Source organism: Cetorhinus maximus, chromosome 19 (genome assembly GCF_964194155.1).
Source record: "Cetorhinus maximus chromosome 19, sCetMax3.hap1.1, whole genome shotgun sequence".
NCBI lineage: Eukaryota > Metazoa > Chordata > Chondrichthyes > Lamniformes > Cetorhinidae > Cetorhinus > Cetorhinus maximus.
Window position 1 is genome coordinate 60,530,692 of NC_135897.1, and position 27,495 is coordinate 60,558,186.

A 27,495-nucleotide genomic window follows, 5' to 3' on the forward strand; every position below is an offset into this window, starting at 1 on the left:
ACTAAGCATTGAGAGCCCTCTGGAGTAGAGAATTCAAAGGATTCACAATCCTGAGTGAAGTAACTTCTCAACTCAGCCCTTCTTAAATGGCCATATTCTTATCCTGAAACAATGCCCCATTGTTCTAGGCTCTTCTACCAGTGGGACAGTCTCTCAGCATCTACCTATTATGCCTTCTCAAAATCTCACATTTCTCAATGAAATCAAATCTCAGTCATTGAATTCCAGACAGCATAGACCCATTCCACTGAATCTCTTCTCATAGGACAATCCTATCTTCCAAATAATCAATCTAGAGAATCTTCGTTACTTCCTCTCAAGGGCAAGTACATCCTTCTTTAGGTATGGAGACCAAAACAATATACAGTGCTCCAGGTGTGGTCTCACGATAGCCCTACGTAATTTCAGCAAGACTTCCACACACTTGTACCCCAATCCCTCCACAATAAAAAACAACATACCATATGCCTTCCCAATTGCTTGCTGTGCTTGCATGTTAATTTTCTGTGCTTCCCTGGTCAGAGAGCCTAGAATAAGGGGGCATAGTGTCAGGATAAGGGATTGGCCATTTAGAGCTAAGATGAGAAGTTTCTTCACTCAGAAAATTGTCAATATTTGGAACTCTCAATCCCAAAGGGCTGTGGACACTCATTCATTGAGTATATTCAAGGTTCAGGTGGAATAGGTTTTTGGACTCAAAAGGAATCAAGAGATATAAGGATTGATTATGAAAGCACATTTGAAGTCAAAGATTAGCCATAATCTGATTGAATGATGGAGCAAGCTCAAAGGACCATATGGCCTACCTCTGTTCCTATTTCTTATGTTACTGCATTCTTACCATAAACGTTCAGGAAGACTGGGGAGAAATAATCCAATAAATGGCATGAAGTTGAAGACTGAATGTATACAGCACAAATAATTTGATATTAAATTACTACATCATAATTGCTTATCCAAGTTACTGATAAAAGATGAAAGTACAAATATGAAATCATGAGGCTATGTAGTGTAGAAATTACATCCCAATACTAAATGTAACGCTGTATTCAAAAATGCTGCAAAGTCTCAGTAAATTCTGATTTCATCACCCAAATAATGAAATTCTGCGTGGCTTTGCATTATATAATTCTGGAACATGGTAAATTCCCAAATGGAAATGATTCATGTAAAGCCATTCAGCTTCTTACACTAATTCCTATGCAACTTTCAATTCTCAATCTTCAAAATGAAGGCAATGATTCGATGGATGCTTACAACATCATTAGTTCTTTCCAGTCACTCTTTATGGCTTAACCAGGCTGACTGATAAACCCTGGCAATAAAAGTTAGAGTTTGTGATAACTAGTCAAAATAGCCAGCAATGAAATACTATTTACATTACAAGCAAAATGGTGGTACTTATAATTTTGAACATACCTAATTTATTTATAGCCTTATCAAAAAAACAAAGCAAATGTAACTATAGTTTGCATTTAGGAAGTAATTAATAGCATATAACTTAAACTTCAACTGCAGGTTTTCTCCTGCACAACATCAACTATCATTTTGTATAGAATGTTTAAGGTAGTAAAATATCCTAAGGCACTTAACAGGAGAATTGTAAAGTAACATTTCTGTGATTCTGTGATTTGACACAGAGCACATAAAGCATTATTTGGATGGACGGTGAAAGCTTGGTCAAAGGGGTAGGTTTTAAGGTGTGTCTTAATGGAGGAAAGAGAGGCGGAGAGGTTTAGCAGACAATTTCAGAGCTTAGGGCCTCAAAAGCTGAAGACACGGTCACTAATAGTGGAGCAACTAAAATAACGAGGCCAGAATTGGAGGAGCATAGACATCTCGGGGGATTTGGGGGGCTTGAAGAGGTAAGAGATAGGAAAGGAAAAGGCAACAGAGGGATTTGAAAACGAGGATGAAAATTTTAAAATTGGGGCCTTGCATAACTGGGAGGCAAAGTAGGCACCAGCAAGAACTGGGGTGATAGGTGGTGCGAGTAAAGGCATGGGTAGCAGAGATATTTTTTATTCATTCATGGGATGTGGGCATTGCTGGCACAGAAATGTTACAGTGCAGGAGGCTGCACTAGTGCCTCATACAAGTTCAACACAGCATCCTTGCTTTTGTATTCTATGCCCTTATTAATAAAGCCCAGGGTGCAGTATGCTTCATTAACCGCTCTCTCAACATGTCCTGCCACCTTCAATGACCTATGCACATATACACCAAGGTCCCTCTGCTCCTGCACCCTCTGTAGAATTATACCTTTTATTTTATACTGTCACTCCATGTTCTTCCTACCAAATGGATCACTTCACATTTCTCTATATTGAAGGTGATGGCGTAGTGGTATTGTCGCTGGACTAGTAATCTAGAGACCCAGGGTAATGCTCTGGGGACCCAGATTCGAATCACACTACTGTAGATGGTGAAATTTGACCATGTAACCATTGTCCATTGTTGTAAAAACCCATCTGGTTCACTAATGTCCTTTAGGGAAGGAAATCTGCCGTCCTTACCTGGTCTGGCTTACATGTGACTCCAGAGCCACAGCAATGTGATTGACTCTTAAATGCCCTCTCAAATGGCCTAGCAAGCTGCTCAGTTGTATCAAACTGCTACAAAGTTACAAAAAAGGAACGAAACCGGATGGACCACCCAGCATCGATCTAGGCACCGGAAACGACAATGGCAAACCCAGCCCTGTCAACCCTGCAAAGTCCTCCTTGCTAACATCTGGGGGCTTGTGCCAAAATTGGGAGCGCAGTCTCACAGATGGGTCAAGCAGCCTGACATAGTGATACAAATGGAGTCATACCTCACAGATCAAGTACCAGACACCAGCATCACCATCCACCAGCAGAGGTGGCGGCACAGTGGCATACAGTTGGAAGGGAGTTGCCCTGGGACTCCTCAACAGAGACTCTGGCCCCCCATGAACTCTCATGGCATCAGGTCAAACACGGGCAAAGAAACCTCCTGCTGATTACTACGTACCACTTCCCATCAGCTGATGAATCAGTACTCCTCCATGTTGAACGCCACTTTGAGGAATCACTGAAGCTGACAGGGGTGCAGAATGTACTCTGGGTGGGGGACTTCAATGTCCACCAACAAAAGTGGCTCAGTAACACCACTACTGACCAGGCCTCTCCATCACCAAGAGTGGCTCAGTAGCATCACTACTAACCAGGCTTGCCTAGCCTTAAAGGACATAGCTGCTAGACCGGGTCAGCAGCACGAGGTGAGGGAACCAACAAGAGGGAAAAACATACTTGACCTCATCCTCACCAAACTGCCTGCCGCAGATGCATCTGTCCATGACAGCATCAGTAGGAGTGACCACTGAACAATCATTGTGGAGACGAAGTTCCACATCGATGATGAGGATACCATCCACTGTGTGGTGTGGCACTACCACTGTGCAAAAGAGGATAGATTTCAAACATGGGCATCCATGAGGTTCTGTGGGCAGCAATGTACTCAGCCACAATCTGCAACCTCATGGCCCAACATATCCCCCCACTCTACCATTACCACCAAGCCAGGGGATCAACCCTGCTTCAATGATGAGCGCAGGAGGGCATGCCACGAGCAGCACCAGGCATACCTAAAAGTGAGATGTCAACCTGGTGAAGCTACAACACAGAACTACTTGTGTGCCAAACAGCATAAGCAGCAAGTGATAGACAGAGCCATGTGAACCCACAACCAATGGATCAGATCCAAGCTCTGCAGTCCTGCCACATCCAGTCGTGGATGGTGGTGGACAATTAAACAACAAACTGGAGGAGGCAGCTCCACAAATATCCCCATTTTCAATTATGGGGGAGACCAGCACCTCAGTGCAAAGGGCAAGGCTGAAGCATTCGCAACAATCTTCAGCCAGAAGTGACGAGTGGATGATCCATCTAGGCCTCCTCCAGAGGAACCCAGCATCACAGATGTCAGTCTTCAGCCAATTTGATTCACTTCGCGTGGTATCAAGAAACGGCTAAAGGCACCGGATAGTACAAAGGCTACGGGCCCTAACAATGTTCCGGCAATAGTACTGAAGACTTGAGCTCCAGCACCTGCTGCACCCATAGCCAAGCTGTTCCAGTACAGCTACAACACTGGCATCTACCCGGCTATGTGGAAAATGGCCCAGGTATGTCCTGTACACAAAAAGCAAAACTAATCCAACCCAGCCAATTACCACCCCATCAGTCTACTCTCAATCATCAATAAAGTGATGGAAGGGGTCATCAACAATGCTATCAAGCAATTGCTCAGCAATAACCTGCTCACTGACGGGTTTGTGTTCCGCCAGGGTCACTCAGCTCCTGACCTCATTACAGCCTTGGTTCTAACATGGACAAAGGAGCTGAGCTCCCAAGGTAAGGCGAGAGTGACTGCCCTTGATATCAAGGCAGCATTTGACCAAGTGTGGCATCAAGGAGTCCTAGCAAAACTGGAGTCAATGGGACTCAGCTGGAAAACTCTCCGCTGGTTGGAGTAATACCTTACACAAAGGAAGATGGCTGTGGTTATTGGAGGTCAATCATCTCAGGTCCAGAACATCACTGCAGGAGTTCCTCAGGGTAGTGTCCTAGGCCCAACCATCTTTAGCTGCTTCATCAATGACCTTCCTTTCATCATAAGGTCAGAAGTGGGGATGTTTGCTAATGATTGCACAATGTTCAGCACTATTCGCAACTTCTCAGATATTGAAGCAGTCCATGTTCAAATGCAGCAAGACCTGGACAATATCCAGGCTTGGGCTGACAAATGTTAAAATGCCCAGGCAATGACCATCTCCAACAAGAGAATCTAACCATCATCCCTTGACATTCAATGGCATTACCATTGCTGAAACCCCCACTTTTAACATCTTGCGGGTTACCATTGACCAGAAACTGAACTGGACTAGCCATATAAATACTGTGACTCCAAGAGAAAGTCAAAGGCTAGAAATCGTGCAGTGAGTAATTCACCTCCTGACTCCCCAAAACCTGTCCACCATCTACAAGGCACAAGTCAGTCTGGATGAGTGCAGTTCTAACAGCACTCAAGAAACTTGACACCATCCAAGGCAAGGCAGCCCACTTGATTGGTTCAAGGCTGGATTCTGTGAAGGGGACATCAAAAAAGGCTGTGATGGACCATCATGCCTGCATTCTGTTGCTGTTCAGCACTTCACGGATGCCCCGTGTTGAGCTCCCAGATCTATTCTGAACCTAAACTATTTAGTGCAGTGATAGTGTCATACAACATGGTGGAAGGTGTCCTCAGTACAAAGGTGGGAAATTGGTAAGGATGAGGTCAAGTTTTTCCCTTATGTTAGTTCTCTCACCACCTGCTGCAGGCCCAATGTGGCAGCTGTGTCCTTCAGGGTTCGCCCAGATTGGTAAGTATTGACGCTACAGAGTCACTCTTTGTGATGGACACAGAAGTCCCCAGCCAGACCACATTCTGTGTACTTGCTACTCTGTGCTTTTTCCAAGTAGTATCAAACATAGATGAGTACTGACTCAACTGAAGGAGAGCTGTAGGTGGTAATCAGCTGGAGGTTTCCTTGCCCATGTTTGACCTGATGCCATGAGGCTTCATGAGGTCCAGAGTCAATGTTGAGGACTCCCAGAGCCACTCCCTCAAAATTATATACCACTGTGCTGCCACCTCTGCTGCGTATATCTTGCTAGTGAAACAGGGCATACTCAGGGATGATGATGAAGGAGTCTGGGACATTGGCTGAAAGGTATAATTTTGTGCATGTGACTACGTCTGGCTGTTGCTCAAGTAGTCTACAAGACAGCTCTCCCAATTTTAGCACAACTCCCCAGCTGTTAGTGAGGAGGACTTTGCAAAGTTGACTGCACTGGGTGTAGCTTTGTCGTGGCCAGTGTCTAGATCAATGCCAGGTCGTCCATCCGATTTTATTATTAGACATTTTCAGATCAGTTTGATACAACTGAGTGACTTGTTCAGCCATTTCAGATGGCAGTTAAGAGTCAAAAGCATAGCTGTCCATCTGGAATCACAAGTAAATGAGGTCGGGTAACAACTGCATTTCCTTCCCTAAAGGACATCAGTGAACCAGATGTTTTTTCCTGACAATCCAGCAGTTTCATGGTCAGCATTACTGTTGATAACTTTTTATGTCAGATGTATTTAGGTAATTGCGTTTAAATTATATTTAGCATAATGATAAAATAATTGATTAAATCTCCCAGCTGCCATGATGGTATTTGAACTCATGACTCAGGTCATTAGCCCAGGCCTGGATTACCAGTCCAGTACCATAGCCTATGTCAGTGGTACCTGTTTGCCACCTATTCTTCTTTTAATACATTTTCACTTTCTAAGGTGGCTTGTGTAGATTACACAGTAGTTTATCACAGGCTTGGGTGTACTCATATAAGGAACACAAAAAGTTAGCATGCAGGTACAGCAAGAATTAAAAAAGCAAACGGCATGTTGCCTTTATTGCAAAGGGATTGATGTACAAAAATAAAGAGGTCTTGCTACTATTGTACTGGTCTTTGGTGAGACCACACCTAGAATACTGTGTGCAATTTTGATCTCCATATTTAAGGAAGAATATACCTGCATTGGAGGCAGTACAGAGAAGGTTCACTAGATTGGTCCCTGGGATGACAGGATTATCCTGTGATGAGAGGCTGAGTAGATTGGTTCTATGTTCTCTGGAGTTTAGGAGAATGAGAGGTGATCTCATTGCAACATTCAAGATTATGAAGGGGCTTGATAAGGAAGACACCGAGACATTGTTTCTCTAGGCTGGGAAATTAAGAACAAGGGGCACAGCTTCAGGATAAGAGGCCGATCATTTAGGACTGAGATCAGGAGAAATTCCTACACAAGGGTTATGAATCTTTGGAATTTCCTCCCCCAAAAGGATTGTGGATGCAAAATCATTGAAAGGCTGAGATAGATTTTTGATCTCTCAGGGGATCAAAGGATATAGGAAGCAGGGGGAAAGTGGAGTTGAAGCCCAAGATCAACCATGATCATACTGAATGGCGGTGCAGGCTCGATGGGCTGAATGGCCTTCTCCTGCTCATATTCCTTAAATTCTTACCTTTACAGGTTTTTGATAGCTTTTTGCCAGGTCATCAGATGCAAAAAAAATTTTCTTTGTAAGGGGGAAAGCATATTTCATCTCAACTACTTTATTTTTACCTGTTATTCTCTTCTCCTTCCTCATTAGACCACCACCTGCCCCTGTTGCACATTGGCAGTATTTTCTATTTACTATATTCATTTATGAAAGAAATCATACATCAAATTGACCTACAAACCCAATATAAACATTTTCTCAAGTCCTGAAGTTTATCTTGCTAACATTTCAATCAAGTACATTGGTCTGACTTCATTATCGTTTGAGGTACTTAATATTTTGACCGATTGTACAAATAATAAATGCTATCCCATAGTGAGCTGAAATTGTGAAAGGAGCTCCAGTGACCAAATTCCAAGGCAGATTCATAGATCAAGCATTCTGTTGACTGTCAGTTCAACACTCATGAATTGCTATAAGAAACTTATTCAAGAACCATCTCTGTCAATGTTTCCTCTCACCATTAACATTAAACTAAGTATCTAATGGTTAATCACAATTATTTCCAAGGGTTTGTTTTCGGAAAAAAATTTCTAAATCTGGACTCAAGTTTCTAGTGTAACAAATGGTTCATGGTGGAAATAACCATCAACTTAAACAAACCAAGTCAATAAAATGCATGACAATATTGAACTCTCAACTTCATGTCAAAAATAGGCTTTCATGCATTGCTACACATTTATCACAATAGTCTAGACAAGATTATACTATCTTATTTGGAGAGCCTGTGCAGGCACGATGGGCTGAATGGCCTCCTTCTGTGCCGTTAAAATTCTGAGATTCTGTGATATACTTACAACTTATTCTTAAAATCTGTTAGATATTCAAAGGTAAATCACCACTTAAATGGCTGTAGCTTTTCCAAAACATAGTTGGTAAACCACGATAACACAAAATTAAACAAAACCTTCCGATTACTTACCTCCTAAAGTGAAACAAGTTGCAGTCTAAAACTATAGCCATCAGAAACATATAAACTGACCAAGATAATCTCACCCTTTTCTGAAGGACTGAAGTTTATCTTGCTAACGCTTCCATCAAATATGATTTTCTTCAAATCACTCATTCCGTTATTGTCATCTTGGCTGTCATCATATTGCTCCTCAATAATTACATCAGGACTGGTTTCAAGCACTTCAACTTCATCCTGAGCTGGAAGGTCTTCAAAGTTAACATTATTAACACCACCAGCCATGTCTGATTGAGAAGCTGCATTAGTTTCTGAGCCATCTCCTTCAGGGACAATAACCTGCAGAAACACAAAAAGAGGACCATGGAAATTCTGCATTAAAATAAACTGGCAATAACATCTAAATTAAACAAACTTGGCCAAAGTACTATTTAATGGGCAATTCATTCATCCATGTGTGTTCTGCCCAAAGGCAGGTTCTTGGCTCATTGTTTGCTGATGCTTCATCCTTTGTTATTTTATCAGTGGTGGTTTTCCATTGTCTTCCACTCTCAGGACCAGGGCAAGGACACCCATAACACTTGGACATCAATACTTCCCAATCTCTTAGCAACAATCTGAGATGGTCACTCTGTTTGCTACCTTGACGTTGCATTCCATCATAAGATGAACTTCTGACCTCATATTTGTGCCATCATTAAGGCCACCTCTGTAACATCGCTTGACTTCGCCTTATCTCAGCCCATCTGCTGCTGAAATCTTCTTCCATGCACTCTTGACCTTTAGACTTGACTATTCCAATGCACTCCTGGTTGGTCCCCCACATTCAGCCCAAGCTCTAGAATTCCCTTCATACATCTCTCTGCCTCTCTCTCTCACTTTCCTCCTTGAAGACATTTCTTAAAACCTATCTCTTTGATCAAGCTTTTGGTAATAGAGCCTTGGTGAGACCACACCTGGAACACTGTACACTTTGGTCTCCTTACCTAAAGAGGGATATACATGCCATAGAGAGAGTGCAACGAAGTTTCACCAGACTGATCCCTGGGATGCGAGATTTTTTTCCTATGAGAAGAGATTGAGAAGACTGGGCCTTTATTCTCTGGAGTTTAGAAGAATGAGAGGTGACCTCATTCAGATATACAAAATTCTTACAGAGTTCGACTAGATGCAGGAATAATGCTTTCCCTCGCTGTGGTGGGGTTGGGGGGCAGGGGTCTAGGACCAGGGGACACAGTCTCAGAATAAGAGGTAGGCCTTTTAGGACTGAGATGAGGAGAAATTTCTTCACTCAGAGGGTGGTAAATCTCCCCAGCGGGCTGTGGAGGCTTAGTCATTGAGTATGTTCAAGACAGAGATCAATAGGTTTCTAGATAGTAAAGACATCAAGGGATATGGGGATAGTGCAGGGAAATGGCACTGAGCTAGATGATCAGCCACAATCAAATTGAATGGCAGAGCAGGCGCCAAGGCCCAATTGGCCTACTGCTGCTCCTATATTCTATGGTATGTTCCAATGTTAGCAGGGATAGGGGTAGAGTCAGCAGCCAGGGACAGAGTTTGTAGTGGGGACCAAAAACAATGTCTTCAGTCTTCTCAATATTTAATTGGAGGAAACTTCTGCTCATCCAGTACTGGATGCCAGATAAGCAGTCTGATAACTTAGCAACAATGGGGGAGTCGAGAGAGGTGGTGGTGAGGTAGAGCTGGGTGTCAGCTACGTACATGTGAAAACGAACATGGTGCCTGCGGCTGAGGAGGGGGTCAAGGATAGATTTGAGAGGTTACCAAAGGTGATTGTGAGGCAGTAGGAAGAGGAGCCATGGCAAGTGATTCTCCATCTATGATTAAATAGGTAAGAATGGAAGAGGATGAGAACAGTCCTACCCAGCTGGATGACAGAGGAGAGGCATTAGAGGATGAAGGTATTGTCAACCATGTCAAAACATAGGTTAGGTTAAGAGCAGTAGAACATTGGATGAGCTGATGTTTTCTGGGCTTGGTAAATTGGAAGCTAGCCAGGAGGGCTTTGGAATAGTTGAGCGTGTAACTGAAAAGCTTCTCGGCAGCAGATGGGGCAAGCGAAGGCAGGTGAATTATGGAGGTGGATGAAAGCAATCTTTGTGATGAAGAGAATATGGGTCAGAAGCTCAGGTCAGGGTCGAATAAAACATTGTAATTACGGTCTGGTTAATGACAGCCAGACAATTTGTGGTGGAGGCATAAGATTATGACTTCAGACTTCCTGGTATTTAATAGGAGGAAACTGCAGTTCATCCTATACTAGGTGTCAAACAGGAAGGACAAGAGTTGAAAAAAGTGGTGGCGGGGAGTTGCTGGATGTTCTCAGTAGACATGTGTAAACTGACACCATCTCTTCGGACAATGCAGTCACAGGGAAGCAGATGAGAACAAGGAAGGAGTCAAGGATAGATCCTTGATGGATTCTAGAGGTATCTATGCAGGGGCTGGAAGAGAAGCCAATACTGGAGATGAGCTGCCTACAACATGGGGCACTGTCAACAAATTTTACCTAGGAAGCACAGCGCAAGTTTTAGAGGTGAAATAATGCTGAATATTTTGTGGAACTCGTTAACAAAAGTCCAAACATTAAATATTCCTTGAGCTAGCCCAATCAAGCAGCGTAGTTGATTGTACTTTGTTTCAAGACTAAAACAGGGCAACCTTGAGCAACACAAAGTGGAGTGAAACTCCTTCCTCTACATTTTTAAAATTGATTTTGTAACTGATTGATTGGCAACAGAGCAGAGCGGATCAATCGCAAATTTAATGCCCTTAATTCTACTTTTTAAATTGGCTTCAATTGACTGGTCTAGATTATTAATGCTGTGTTCATGTGATCATAGTTGCCTGTTCACCTGAGAAAATGAGCGCAATGTGACAATCACCCCTGAATGGGCGCAACCGACAAAAACCCACCATTCCAACCTGGGGACATGGCCAGTTCTGAGGGCAAGGGTTTGCTTCAAATGAAGGGACTTTTGAACCACTTTAAGAGACTGCAGATTCTCAGACGTCAAGTTGTAACACCGCAACTCGCTAAAATGCTTAAAAGGTTTGCAATCTTTTGCACCATTTAATTTGATTCCGCCTACATTATGCTCTTATCTAGGCAGAAATCATGCAAAAACTCCAAAGCCATGGATTTAATGCTAATCCACAACCAGACTGCTTCAATCCAAACAGCCTAAAACTTGGAAATGGATTTGGAAACACTTACCAGAATCATCCTTCAGCAGATTAATTGTGTTTAACAAAGGACACAGAGGATGGAGTTATATATGGTCTATTACTGCCGCACTGTTAGCCTTGAAAGTCCAACCATCCAACAGGATTCTCAATCACAAGGTTAGCTAGAGGCCCAAACGTCAGTAACACTTTGTTAAATTAATTCTCTGGATATGCTCATCGCTAGCAAGGCCAGCAATTATTGCCCATTCCTAGTTTCCCTCAAGAAGGTGGGGGTGTGAAGTCTTCTTGTCTGCTGCAGTCCATATGGAAGGTGTGTCCACAGTTCTGTTAGGTAGAGAGTTCCAGAATTTTAAGCAAGTGACAATGAAGAATCGGCGATATATGTCCAAGTTGGGATGGTATATGACAGAGATTATTGTGTTGCCATGCACTCGCTGCCTTTGTCCTTCTAGGTGGTTGAGGTCGTTGGTTTTGGAGGTGCTGTTGAGGAATCCTTGGCGAGCTGTCCTGTAGATAGTACACACTGTAGCTACAGTGCATTTTGGTGGAGAGAATGAACATTTAAGGTGTTGGATGGGCTGATCAGGCAGACTGCCTTGTCACAGATGTTGCTCAGCTTCATGAGTGTTCTTGCAGCTGCACCCAGTCTGGCAAGTTGGGAGTATTCCAATACGTTCCTGAATGGAATCAGGAGGTAAGCCATTTGATGCAGAATACCCAGCCTCTGATCTGCTCTCCTGGATATTTATGCGGGGTTCTAGTTCAGTTTCTGGTCAATGGCAGGGGTGAGTGCAGAGGTAATAAGTGAACAAGACTTAGTGCCAGTTCAGATATAGGCAGCAGAATTTTGGATTAGCTCAAGTTTATTGTGGGTGGAATATGGGTGGTAGACCAGCCATGGAATGGCCGCAGGTGGAAGTAACAAAAACATGGATGAGAGTTTCAGCAGCAGATGAACTGAGGCGGGGGCAGAGAGGATAGGCAGTCAAAAGCTCAGCTCTGGGTCAAATAAGGCACCAAAATTACAAACAGTTTGGTTCAATGCAAGACAGTGCCTGGGAGAAGGGCAGATCAGTGCCAAGGATACAGAGTTTGTGGCAATGTTGAAAGCCAATAGTTTTGGTCTTACTAATGTTTAGTTGCAAGTATTTGCTGTTCATCTAGAAACTGATCAAGCAGGCTGACAATACAGAAGCAGTGGAGGGTTTGACAGAGCTGGTGGTAAGGTAGAGTTGGGTATCCTTAGCCTGACATTGTATATTTGGATGATGTCACTGAGGACCAACATATTGATGAGAAACAGGAGGGGGCCTAGGATGGATACTTGAGGATTCCAGAGGTCTGCTGAATTGCTTGAGTGTCAAAAAACAGAGTGTGCTCAGTTCTGCCAAGGAACAGCTTTGTGATCCTGAAAGCAAAACACCAGCTTAAAAAGGATAAAGTTGTTATAATGTTGACCATTTTCTTATTTAAACCTCACAGTTTACAGGAATAATACATTATTAATGATTAATACAAATGTTCAAAGAACATTTAAAAAATGCTTTCACAATCAGTTTCACTACAAACTGCATTGCACTGACTAAATATTCAAATCTTGTCTCATGTTGGATCAGATTTCTAGCTGACACAGTAGTATATCAATGATGCCTCAACAAAACCTACAAAGTACCGCAGCTTATTTGCCACAATTTTTGTTCCAAAGTGAATCTAAATAATGCTAACATTTCATAGCATTCCGTTTTTCATTGAAAGCTGTTTTAAATATGCAGGGCTGCACAGCAAAAAAAAATTGCATGTGTGTTTCTCTGATCACAAATTTCACTCAACGTAAAAGTTCAGGAGAAAGATGGGTAGCCTCTCTATGGCAAAGCCTATCCAGCTGAAAGAAGCAGATTGCGTTTAATTTATTTTGTTTCTTTCATTTGTAATTGTTGTACTTATAGTCCAATGTAATAAAACCAAATCCACAAAAATAATTGAGAAAAAAGTCTATACAAATTAAATTCAAGATCCTAGTTAAAAGCATGCATTCAATAAGTCAGGCTTAAAAATTTCAAAGTGGTTTATTTATTATGGTGCTAAGTTGGCTCTCATGTACATAAGCCAATATGATGAACTTATTTTCTTGCAGGGGCATTAAAAGTTATCCAAATAGACATTTCTCCTTTAAGAGACATTCACTAACAATGACTTCTGAACACAAGCCATTATTCCTATTAATATGAAGTTCCAGCACCTTAATGAAGCCCAGAGTACATGCAATTTTAGCACATTTTACAAGCTCAGCAAAGAAACAAAGCAAAACACTGTTGAGAAAGTTCAGGTTAAAGCCAAGAAAAGCAATTCAACTTTCCACAGTTCACTTTGGCTTCTGGCAATAGTTCTTTCCTGTAAAAGTTAGATTTGAAACCTGTCATATTAAGTAACAATTTATGGAAGTTCTCAAGGGTATTCATACTAGTGGGAACTTCCTTTTGGTGGTCTACTCTAAACTACAGTAGCATTTATTTATTTATTTATTGGGAGCGGTAGGTTATTACATTTGATACGGTTGGATTCTTATGAAGTTTTTTGATGCATCTGGTGTGACTACAGTTCTATCTTGATAGACACTGCTATTTTGCCAAGTCATTATGTGCTTGGATAAGAACATGCACATAAAACGAGACAAACTGTTTTACAGTATAATCTTTTCTGAAAAGCAAGCTTATTTTTGGAAGCAAACTTAATTAATTGTAGGATTTATTGCTGACGATCAATTTTTATCGCAAATACACTTAAATTGTCCGAGCCCTTCCTGCAGGAATTTTTTTATACTTCTTTTCTGCACCCTTCTGGAAAAGGGATGTTTGGTCTGCAAGTTGCTAGGTGGTCGCTCGGCTGATTTGAGACACAGGCCTAGAAATCTATTGGTTCTGCTGCAGAAGACGCTAATTCCAAGGACACAGGCTACTGAAGACTCAGACACACAATCATAAATGATTGGTGCACGATGTCACAAAGCATGGAGCATCCTTTGACAATTTTGACAGCTTGTCCACGTTGCCGTGGAAGTTCAGATGGCCACAATGGTAGGTCATAGTGATGGTATGGAAGCACACTGTTGGCATGGCAGCAATTTTGGCTTCAGGGACCAATTTTGAAAGGGACTTCCAGGGTGTAACGTCACTCGTGCACTCTGTTTTCCAGGAGATCCCTAGGAGGGCTAAGGTGCCAACCCAAGGAAATGGCTTTGGCTCCATGGGAGAAGCGCCTCTCTCAGGATCAAAGTTTCTCTGCATCACCACCAGCCCCTCTGTCAATACCCTTGCTAGAGTCAGATAACTTGCCACAACTGCTGCAGCCAATGCCAAAATGCTGCAACAAAAACAGAAAATGCTGGAAAAACTCAGGTCTAGCAGCATCTGTGGGAGAAAAACTGGGTTGACGTTTTGAGTCCGGCTGACCCTTCTTCAGAAGGGTCTGAACGCTGTGAAGAAGGGTCATATGGACTTGAAATGCTAACTCTGTTTCTCTCCCCACAAATACTGTTAGACCTGCTGAGTTTTTCCAGCATTTGTTTTTGTTTCAGATTTCCAGTATCCACAGTATTTTGCTTTTATTTTTGCCAAAATGCTTCAATTGGCATCCAGGCCCTCTAGACCCATAGTTGCTTGAGGTGACCCTCCAAGCCATCAGAACTACTCTCAATACAAGCTCATTAACCTGCCACCTCTCATTTAGATTTGGTCTTGGAATATCTCTTTTTAGTGAATTGAGGGCAGGAACAATAAAGTTTGGAGTGAAGGAAAGCATCAGATCGTTGTTGCAAGAAAATTGCTAAGGATTGAGAGTAGATGGTGAATGCAAGGTCACACTTAGTAGAAGCACTTCTCGATGAACTTCTCTCACAGCTTAGGTAACTAGGGGTTGATGGTCGCTATGCCTCTTCTTCCTCATTCTATGGCTGCACATGTTAGTAAGGACTGGTCTCTCATCACAGCAATGTTGAGAAGCATACAGTGGACAGCGACAAAGCAGGATACCCACTCAGAGATGTACTGCAAAGCTTCTCCAGAACAGTCCAACCAGGAGAAGTGCTGTTTGAGTATGCTGATTGTTTTCTCATGATGGTTCTTATGATAACATGGCTCTTGCTATCTATGTGCTTTGCAGTTGTGTATTGATTCCTAACTGAAGTTATTAATTATCTTCAGAGGCGATTTCCCTCGTCACCAACAGCGTTGGTGCCCTTGAAATAAAGGTGGCAGAGAAAACTGGCACAGGATAAGAGAGCCATGACTGCTCCCAGAATAGCAGTCACAGACCTGTAACATGTGCTGCTTATGGTCACAAATCAGGCGTATATTGATGCAGCAGAATCCTTTTCAACTGATGAAGATATCAGAATGGTGATAGGGAGCTGTTATGATTCAGTTAGAGGACCAGTCACCTTTTGTTTAAAGTAGACAAACTTTGTACCCACTAGGAGAAGAAAGCCATAGGATTCGATGGTTTTAAACAAACAGAATTAGCTTCACTACACAGTCAGAAAAGTAAAATAATCTACAATATCTACACTTTAACATTCAGAATTAACATGAGGCAAATATGAATTAACAGGCAAACTGACACACCACACGGCATATTAAATGGCAGATGCGACCAAGATCATCCCACGCAGGCATCAGTGATCACTGAGAGTCTCATTAAAACTCTATATCCTTCAAGGAATTTCAGCACTTCACTTTTGAAGATCTAGCATCTGAATTCCCTCAAACCCAGCACTGACTCGGACTGCCTCAATGACTGCTCACCTCCTAATGGTTCAAACTCTCCTCCTAAGACAGCATTTCATGGGTTCACAAAGCTGCACTCCCACCTCTAATTGTTGGCACGCTTCCAATTCTTTTGCAGACCACCAGCTTCACTAAGCTGGCAGTGCCCCTGGGTTTCTTCAGTTTCCTGGCTGCACTGAGCTATATGTAGCTCCTAGGGCTTCTCTGGGCCCTAACTGCCCCCACCATAGAACCAGCAACCTTCCGCCACCTTCTCACATTGCCAGGACTTCTCGTGAGCCCTAACTGCATCAAATGGCTCCCAGGCCTTCTCAGTGAGCTGCAAACTACACAAGATCTAAACTGCAACTAACATCAGTTGCATCAAACTCTTTCCCTGCTGCTGAACACTCAGATAAATTGAAACCAGAGAGCCTTAAGTTCCACCCATCTCCATGACAACACAGCCTTTCAGAGTTCACTGAATGTGTTTAAACTAATTTAGCTCTAACTCCCAAAATAAAATCTCTCTCTGGACATTAGGTCTCCAGTTCTCCAGCTAAGTAAGAGAGCACAACAAAAATCATCTAGACGTCAAGTAATAGTCATAAATGCTAAACTAACAGCTAACCTGTAAACGTTAAAGCATGGAAAGATTTATGACATGGAGGAAAGCTATTCAGCCCATTGTGTCCATGCCGGCCAAATAAGAGCAATCCAGCCTAATCCCACCTTCCAGCTCTTGGTTGATAGTTACGGCACTTCAAGGATGTATCCAAATGTCTTTTAAATGTGATGATGGTTTCTTTCAGGCAGAGAGCCCCAGACCCCACCACACTCCTAGATGGAAATAATTAATCCTCAACTCCCCTCTAATTCTTCGACCAATTACTTTAAATCTATGCTCCCTGGTCATTGACCTCTCAGCTAATGAAGTGTTAGAAAGTATGATGATATTCAATAGCTCTACCAAGAGGAGTGCATATAGCCTCCTACTCTTCATACTGGGGACTTAGTAAGGCACTTAGCACCCAAAATACAGATACTACACAGCTGATTGTTTAATTAGCCACGTAACTCTTTCGCGTTATCAACAGTCACAGAATGTAACTCTTTTCGAGTACATTCACAGTTCTTGGTTTCCGGGAGTGGGACATGAACCCACAACCTTCTACTACATCAAATTGGGAATGTACCATTTTTGTTCTTTAGTACAGATCTCAATCCAATTGTACAGTCTTGTGCTCAACTGAGCCAATCATATTAGAAAAAGAAAGGAAGAGACAAATATTAGCATTCAATGTATTTCTCTTCCCCCATCCAGAGAGCAACTTGCTCCTTTAACTTTTCTGCAGAAGATTTCCAAATGGTGTAGATGCAGAAATCACACTATAATAAACCCTTTTTCAGGTGTTTGCAAAAACTTTAATGTCCTATAATTATGCAGACAATAACAGCACAAGAATACTTCATACTCATCTGAAATTTCTTTCCATTATTCTATCAGAGAATTGACCATTTATTTTAAACAGTTCAACACCGCTAAAATGAGAAAGAGAAATTTCAAGTAGATACATTAAACATTCTCATGCTAATATCACACATCTTAATTTTGGGTCTAAGAATTTCAATAAAGTGCACTTAGCACTCGTCAAAAAATAGAATTTGTGATAAGCATTTAAATAATGAGTCACCTGCACAGCCTCAACGAACTGACACAACATTAAAGAAAACCCCTCAACAGTAAAATAGGATTTTGTACTCCACCCAATAATCTTCCTTTGTGATTCCAATATTAAAAGATCTCAGGCCAACAACTGTGTCTCGCTTGTCCTTCCAGGATAAAGCTCTGCACTCAGTCCTATCTTAAATCATTACATAACAGTCACAAAGCAATTTCCCTTTCCTGTGTTTTCTTGCTTTGAAAGCTTTGGCATACTCAGCACCACACCTAACTACTCATATTCTATTGTAGAATATTGTCAAATGTGCTACACCCAAGGGGAATCATACTAATAATCTACAAAGCTGTGTGAATATATACATAGCACTACATTTCCCATATAAACAGTAATTCAGTCTTGTTCACAGTTTCTCCGCACCTCCCTAAATAGAATATCCACCCTTCCTGGTGAGGAAATCCAAAACATTTGGAGATTTTCTTTTCTTTTAATTTGGCGATTTTTATGTTGACAGGAGTTAGTATACAATTAACAAACATTTTTATTATGTATACAGTTAAAACATTGTGCTAAAATGTTTAAAAGTTACAGAAAGCAACCATTGTGGAATCCATTCTCAAAACTAATACTGATTAAACACACACCAAGCACTCAGAGTAAGGAAAACTTCATATTCAGTATGATCAACTAACATTTTTATTCTGCAGTTTTTAATTGAGATAGACGATCCAATGGCATGTGCACATTTTTTCAATACAATTCTTCCCACTACCACCCAAAATGAACATTTGGAGACAATGATTTATCAATTAGTTAATCCTTTTTGATAGAACAAACAAAAATTTTTTAAAATTCTTGAGCACATTTATGCCATTGTTTTAAATATTTACATTTACTGTCTTGCTTTATGATTAACATTTGAAAGTGAAACATAAAATATTCAAAAGAAACGAGGGAACATACTTCAGCGCAATTAAATTGGTCACATGGCTGCAGGATCCAAAACAGAAATTAAATTTGGAATATGGGGAGAAGGGATGCAGGAAAATTGCAAAAACACCAGGATGCAATTCAAAATGATTTCTTTAAAAATTATAGACATTTATGGGAAAATGAACAGTGCACTGGATTAGTGAATGGTTCATTCAATTCTGTGAGTGAGAACAGGCCAAATTCATTAGATGAAAATCCTGTGTCTCTCTGTGCCAGGGTTCAATGAAAAATGAGCATAGGGAGACTGAACCCAATTCCTAGTCCTCACAGCACAAACAATTCAGAGTTGAAAGAATCAAATATCCTGACAATAGTGGGAACTGAAAATCCAAAATGGAATCCACAATGGTAGAGCAGGGCATCCTCTTCATCTGGGCACAGATGAACTGACATTAAGTCAGGAAGTGCAATTCTCAGCACTGACAATAAAAGATACAGTTCTCACAAAAATATTATTTACCCACCACTTTACTAAACTTGTTTTGAAATGTAAATTACTTTAATTATTCTTCTCCCTCAAAAACTGTCAATGCTATATTTATCAAAAATCTTATGACTGCATACACTTCCTGCATACAGAACGCTATTTCCTGTTGTCACAGTTTTGTCAAACCATTCTGTCATGTTTCATAATATAAATTTCTGTTCACGTTTATAATGAAAACTATGAAAACCTGTTACACCTTAAATACAACCCTCAATTTTGCATCTCCTAACACCTCAGCCGCCTCCTCCTCCTCAGCAGAGGAACTGCTAATCTCTAACCAACACTACCCTCTCAGCTTCTTAAATTGTTGAAAGCTTTGTTTTTCAATTGCAAATAATATTGAAGTATATAAAAATAAGAGTAGCATTTCTGATTTCAAAAAGGTAACTGAAATGCATCTAGATGCACCGGCCCAGTTATCTGCCACTCTCTAAACCTCATTTCACCTAATGAGTATACTTAGTCTCAACTTCCCATGTGCAATATCACAAGAGATAGATTAGAAAAGATTTACCTCCCATTGTGGATATGGTATTTATTGAAGATTTAATTATTCTTCCTTCCACAAAACCTTACCATTTTTCACTTAGTTAATTATAAAATATATTTTCTTCTCTTTACTTGCCACAGTGGTTGCTTCTGAAGATTTTTTGGTACAGAACTTCATGTGCCTTTCCACTGTTGAGTCTCTAATGACCAGCATCTTAACAAGTTATTTCCATGGACGTGACGCACTGACAACAACCATAATACGTTTTATCCCTCCTATTTTCTTCTCTCTTCTGCTGAAATCGCCTACTCATGCTTGAGTGCAGTTCCCCTGGGTACTGTCCATCTTCCAGTACCTTGTTCAAGTGTCCACATATAAGATTAAACAGTGACTGCTGGCAAGATATTCTAAAACAGAGCATCATTAAACAAGAGCTCATTCCCATACTGTCCTCAAAGCAACAAAACAGCTCAAAGAACCCCACGTCCCTGGTGAAAACTTCTGTTCCCTCCATATTACAAAAAAACCCATATCCCAAATGCTCAGATGTTTTATTTAATTATTTAAACTGCATAAAGCAAGATTTTTTTTGCAACTATGCACAATTTTTATACCTGGTTGTCACATTACAATGCAGGCATCGCTGTCTGATAGGAACAGGGTGCAAACTATAACTGTAATACTTGCATGCATCCATACCGGATTGCATGTGTGTTATGTTAAGACTATTTTTAGCCACATAGAAGAATTGCATGAAGGAGAAAAATGGCGGCTTAAACTGGACCAACAAAAACTTCAGTAAGAAGCACACCAGGTGAGTTCAGCCTTGTTCAAGAGGGGAGTTTTAAAAAAAATATTTATACTAGTTAAACTCAAAGGATAGACCCCAAAGTATTATCATTTAGATGGGAGGTCAATGGTTACACTTCAAAAGGAGTCCTTTAACCAAATACTTTGAGAACTACTAAATTAGAGAAGACCTAATAGAGATCTTTTAAAAATATTAATGGGTTGGATATCGTAGATATGGAGAGAATGTTTCTTCCTGGAGGAAAATCCAAAGCCACATATCATAAATACAAGATGGTTACTCATAAATCCAATAAGGAGATGAGGAGAAATTTCTTCACTCCTAGAATGGCTAGAATGTGAAATTCGCTATCATAGGAAGTGGTTGAGGCTCAGATCGTTTCAAGAGGAAAACAGAGCAGTACAAGGGAATTTAAAGATGTATTGAACGGTTGAGATGAGGTAGCTAGAATGGGAGGAGATTCATGGAAGATAAACACGAGCACAGGCTAGCTGGGCAGAATGGCTTGTTTCTGTGCTGTATATTCTAAGCAATTCTTTCAAAATTGTTAGTGCAATCGAATTGGTTAGCTTTGTGGTACTTACTGCTTCGCGAATGATGACTTGGAATAAGATCAAGGGACCCGATTGTTCTATTTTCTGCTGGCAGCTAAATGCTCAACAATAATTTTTTCCACATTGATTTTGTTCGTACTAAATTGACAACTTAAGAGGTTAAGTAGCCATTTCAGCCAATCACAACCTTGTATCGCATGGCTATGCAACACTTTGGCTCAGACATGTTTGAGATGACAGCTTCTATTATAACAGCACAAAGACTTTCACATTGGTAAAATCGCACACGCAACAAAAGGCTTTTAAATTATAGGTAAACGTAAATACATACTCTGATTGAAAACCTTAGTTTAAGTGTAGAAATGCAAAATATAGTGAACAAGTGAAGAGGGCACTCAGTATATATTAATGATGTGGGCTTAAATGTTGGAGGCATGATTGGGAAATATGCGGATGACACAAGAATTGGCCATATGGTTACTAGTGAAAAGGATAGGTGTTGTCTTCAGAAGGATACCAATGGTTTGGTTGAGTGGGCAGAAAAGTGAGAAATGGAATTAAATCCAGAAAAGTGTGAGGTAATGCATTTGGTGAGGGCAAACAAAGCAAAGGAATACTCAATAAATCAGAGGATATTGAGAGGGGTTGAGGAAGTGAGAGACCTTGGAGTGCAAGTCCACAGGTCTCTGAAGGTGGCAGGACAGGTGGACAAGGTGGTAAAGAAAGCATGGAATGCTTTCCTTTATTGGGCAAGGCATTGAATGCAAATGCAGGGATGTAATGCTGGAACTGTATGAAACACTGGTTAGGCCACAGCTGGAATTGTGTGCACAGTTCTGGTCAGCACATTACAGGATGGACATAATTGCTCTGGAGAGAGTGTGGAGGAGATTTACAAGAATGTTGCCAGGGCTTGAAAATTGCAGTTATGAGCAAAGATTGGATAGGCTAGGGTTGCTTTCTCTAGAACGGAGGAGGCTAAGAGGTCACCTAATTGAGGTGTACGAAATTATGAGGGGCCTAGATAGGTTAGACAGGAAAGACAAGTTTCCCCTAAATGAGAGGTCAAATACTGGGGACATAGGGCAGGATTTTCTGCCTGTCGGGCGGGCGGGAGCGGAGCCGATCGCTGCCTGCTATTGGCTGCGCGCCACCATTTTATGTGGGCTGGCCAATTAAGGCCTACCTAGCGTGACGTGCGCCCGGTAGCGCTCAGCGTTACCTGTGTGAGCGGGGGGAGGGAGAGTCAGAGCTGAAAGAGCGCAGGAGCTGTCTCAGGGAGATTAAGCTCAGATTGAAAGTCTGAAAAAAAAAGATTAAAATTATTCAGTCATGTCCCCTCATGTGAGTGTCACATGAGCTGGGACATGTTTATGAACTGTCAAAATGTTTTTAATCTATTTAATAAAACCTTCAGGAAACCTCATCGCACCCGTGGATGAGGTTTCCTGAAAAACATGAAGGCCGCTTGGGCTCTTTGCCTGCCCGCCAACCTTAAAGTTGGACGGGCAGCCTTGTCAATTGCCTAAATTGGTTTACTAATGGCCTTAGCAGGCCTTTAACAGTTCGGCGTATGCACAATCGCCTCTGGCACTCGCCCGCCGAACAAAAGATCAGGATGACGTGCGGTGACGTTGGGACGCACGCCCAACGTCACCGCACATCATTTTATGCGTTAGCGTGCAAGGCCTGCCCCCGCACGCCAATGTGAAAATTCTTCCCATAGATTTAATTGGTAGGAGGTGACTGGTAGAAGGATTAGAGGAGACATGAGGAAAAACCGTTTCACCCAGTGGGTGGCAGACATCTGGAATTCACTGCCAGGTTTAGTGGTTGAGGCTGAAACGCTCAACTCATTTAAAAAGTAACTGCCAGACCTGCTGAGTTTTTCCAGGTAATTCTGTTTTTGTTTTGCACCTGAATTGCTGTAACCTGCAAGGCTATGGACCAGGTGCTGGAAAGTGGGATTAAAATGAGCAACTAGTTTCTTTTATTTTCTCTTTTTTGGCCGGCACAGATACAATAGGCCCTCTTTTTACTTATTACAATTAGGTAGCTCTTCCTCGAGGCTTTTCCCTGCCTGGTTGATGTTCAGTAACTACAAAGATGAAAAAATAAATCTTTTTCTTAAGAGTTTCCAAGTCACTGAGGAGGCTTCATGTAAATCCACATCCAACAACCTGCTCTGAAAACTCTGCTCACTTTTTGACAGCTATGATAAATTCCATCACATTAGCCGAGACAATCCACAACATTCTAAAAAAAAGTCGGTTTGCTCTATCTCTCAATGTTACTGGATCCTCTTTAAAAAATCCAGGACCTAGATCCACATCTTTCCAAAAACTAATCAGTACTTCCTTAGTCCATACCCTGTGTACCAAGTTTTGTCAAAATCTATCCCTTAGTTTTTGAGATATATTGCTTAAACACAAGCAGACTAACAAACTAACAGGGGCAAACACATTTCCTCTGCTCACCTTCAATGGCAAAGATAATAAAAGACTCAAAAGGTAAACAACACATGAAGTTAAGAGAAGTAATGAGAATAGGGGGTAATGAAGTTCAAACTGGAACACAAAGCAGATTGCTTGATCATTAGCCACTACTATAATTAATGTTTTAAGTGCACAATACCAATTCTGAAGCATTTAAAACACTTTCAATTTGCAGCATATATTGAGTATACTGGATGCTACATTACTCCACAATGGATTGTGTTTATAGCCATATCACTAATTAGGAAAAAGCTGTATTAAAGCATAATCCCTGAATGCTTTCTATACTTATGCTAAAAAAACTGCGCAAGAATCTAGAACAATCCAAAGCAATTAAAAAAGAAACAGAAACCACTAGAAGAGTAAAAAATTCTTTTCAGGTCTGGCAGCATCTGTGGAGAGGAACACAGTTAACGTTTCGGCGAAACGTTAACTGTGTTCCTCTCCGCAGATGCTGCCAGACCTGCTGAGTTTTTCCAGGTATTTTTATTTTTGTTTTGGATTTCCAGCATCCGCAGTTTTTTGCTTTTAAAAAATTCTTTTGTTCAAAATGATTGTGTGCATGTCATATGCCCTGGGCCTGACCTTTAATAATATTTCTGCCCCCTGCTGTACAAAAATATAATATACATTCTGAAATGGTTATTGAAGTTGTCTATTTATGGTGGTTACATGATCAAATGAGGACGAACAAGTAATTCTACGGTCAATGTCTTTTGCCATTCTCTAACTTTGAAATTAATTTAGCATTGTCAAGCTGAGAAACTAGCCAAAACTAGTAAATAACACACTAAAATGTTTCAAGCGACTCACATTAATCCATGTGTGTTATTAATGGCCAACTACACAATCTGACAATTCATAAAATTAATTTTTATAGAAGCACTATAGTTTTAACAGACATTTCAAATGGCCAATAATTACAATCATCTAATTTACAAAAATAAACCACACTTTTTGCTAATCCACATATAATGCATTATTTATGAATACAATTTTTTTCCCAAAAATTCAGGTATTTCAAGGCAGCCTAGTAACAGTTTAAATCTTAATCTTAACCAAAACTCAAGCTGTAGTTTGCACTTCACTGGGTATATTCCAAATAATAAATCAAATTTTGAAAGTAAAGGTAATACAACTTTCAAGATACTGTTTTCAAATATAGATTTTCAAAAAACTGATCAATTCAGGACCAAATGGCAGAAAATCTCTGAAGTTTGCTTTTTTAACAGAGCAAGCACAGCGATCAAAAGTGCAAAATCAAAATAATTAAAAATACTTCTTGAAATACAAAAGTACACTCTATTGGGAAGCAGGTACAATACTCCATTCTGATAAGCTCTTGATCTTAGTTATGTGATTGGGGTGAGGTGCCCAATACAAATCAGACAACCTCTCACCTAAGAATAAATTGTCCTTGGAGTGCTACAGTGAACACCCAGCTTATTACTACTATTACTACTACAACAATCACCACTTTATCAAGCATTTATATAGCACCTTTAACATAGTAAAACATTGTAAGGTGCTTCATAGAAGCATTATCAGACAAAATTTAACACCCAGTCACATAAGGAAATATTAGGGTAGATGACCAAAAACTTGGTCAAAAAGGTTTTAAGGAACATCTTAAAAGGAAGAAAGGGAGGTACAGAAGTTTAGGGAGGGAATTCCAGAATCTCAAGGCATAGCCATCAAAGGTGCACAAAGCCCGAATTGGAGGAACATAGATATCTTAGAGGACTGTGGGGCTGGAGGAGATTATAGAGATAGGGGTGAGGCAATGGAGGGATTTGAAAACAAGGATAAGAATTTTAAATCAAGATGTTGCTCAACCCAAATCCAATGTAGGTCAGCAAGCAGAGGGGGTGAGAGGTGAATGGGACTGATGCAAGTTATAATTGGGCAGAGTTTTGGATAAGCTTAAATTTATCGAGGGTGAGGTGGGGGCCAAGGAATGCATTGGAATAGTCAAGTCTAGAGGTAACAAAGGCCGAGATGAGGGTTTCAGCAGCAGATGGGCTGAGACAGGGGCCGAACTGGGCAATGTTATGGATGTGAAAATAAGTGCTCTCAGTGGGGCCGGGCATTGGGAAGGGAGGGGGCTGCTGAAAGCCACCCTCCCAGCCTTTGCTGCCGACCACCTTCTTCGTGACCCCTTTAACACGACCCCCATTCCACCCTCACTCATCTGTGATCAGGGGGTCCCTCGCTGACCCTGGGTTCTGGTGGGTGCATTACCGCTGAAGCTGCCACTGCTCCTGCTGCCTGCAATGGACAGCTGATGTCCTCTCACTGGCTGGCAACTCTTGGGGGGCTGGGGTGGGGTGGGGGGGGAAGGATTTCAGCCCCACCATGGGCCACAATGGGGGACCTTTCCCAAAGGCGGCAATGCAGTGCTCTTGCTGGCTCTCCAGTGAGCAGGCAAGACCCTAGTTGCCTGGATTAAATTCTGTCCTGTGCACCTAATTCCTAGTCAGAATTTCCATATATTCTGATTTTTTTTTTTTGGTGGACATGGGAGAGAAGAAAGCAAAATATTGTTTTTTTATTTCAGATCTGAAACTTTACCTTCCACTTCTCCTTGGGCAGGAGTTTTACTACCACCACATCACCATTCAAAGCTCTATTCCGAGAAATGATACCATCGATAAAAATATCTCGGTTTCCATCCTGAAAGAAAAAGTATTAATAGAATTAATGACAAAAGCATCCCATAATACTAAGATGATGTCTAAGGACATTAGATTAGCTGCCTTGAACATGACGTTCATTGTACTTCCACAGACTTCAAACCCTGCCTATAAGTAGGATGCACAGAAATGTTATCAAATTATGAAGGAAATGATCTATGGCCACAACCACTAAGAAGTTTGTGCACTATACAGCTACCTAACTGTCGTCTGTGTACATATGATCTTATTTGGACTGTCTTGTTTTTAAATCTGAAGCAGCATCATGCTGTAAAATACAACAGGTATACCAAATCATGTTTAATACCTAATAGAATTATCCCAAGCCAGTGGAATCTAGAAAATTTCAAACAAAGAAGAAAGAACACTATCTATGAAGTAATTCACCATTCTTTTTCATTTCCTAAGTCATTATACCCAAGAAGGAAATATGCTACATCCATGTCAAGCGCCTCAAACAGGCCTGGAGAACAATACGGTTGAACCATCATCAATCCCTTGATACCATAAAAAAAAGCATGAAACCTGTTCCAAGTAGCTGCTTTACAACTGGCCTCTAAGGAAATACCATACAAGTTAGTCCAAGTAGACTGAACTTTATCTTTCTGCAATGTTCCTAACTTATCAGGGAGTAACACAAGTGAGAAAGACAGAATTACCAATGCTCATATTTACTGGGAGTTATCACATGCAAAATCAAGATCTCCTGGCTGAGGATGATGATTTTGCACCATTGGCAAAGAGAGTTTCCCCATAATCCATGCTCTGAATGGGTCCAACTAGACTTATGCGCTCTGCATTATGGGAGAACTTCATTTCACAACTGTACAGAACGATTCCACCACTATTCAATGTATTTATGCCCATAAAACTATTTGATAAAGATGGTACAAGCTGATATGCTTTATTCTGTAAGCATAAAAGATGATGTACTTGTATTAGAACTCGTCATTTTTACAATTAACTAAAAAGTGGTGGTGAAAGGAAGCCAAAAATGGCAGCTCTATAAGCTTAACTTATTTAAAAAACTCTCCAACTCCATCTCTGCTGGGATACAGTACCAAGCTCATCTCCCAGCACTTATTCATATGGATTCAGTCATAGTTAAGTTAGCTGAGTGTACATTGGTAAAGTATTGTTTTTGTGAATTACACTATGGAATTTATTTGTCTTTAATTTGAAGGGTGAGAGGGGTGCAGAGGAGGAGATGATTTGCAATTGTTAGTGAATATGCATTCACCAAAAGATTTGGATTATTTTTCTCCTTCTGATTAATGCTGTTCTATAAGG

At 41.0% G+C, this 27,495-nt stretch overlaps 1 protein-coding gene across 2 annotated transcripts in view; it reads right to left on the reverse strand.

The window, feature by feature from the left end:
• Positions 1-27,495, reverse strand: part of dis3l2 (DIS3 like 3'-5' exoribonuclease 2) — a 297,452-nt gene that overhangs the window by 212,164 nt on the left and 57,793 nt on the right. For both annotated transcript variants that reach the window (XM_078563912.1, XM_078563911.1), the window contains 2 exons: positions 26,084-26,185; positions 8,114-8,366 (listed from right to left, as the gene is read on the reverse strand). In XM_078563912.1, coding sequence (XP_078420038.1) covers positions 8,114-8,366; positions 26,084-26,185 — 355 coding nt within the window. The remainder of the gene's footprint in view (positions 1-8,113; positions 8,367-26,083; positions 26,186-27,495) is intronic.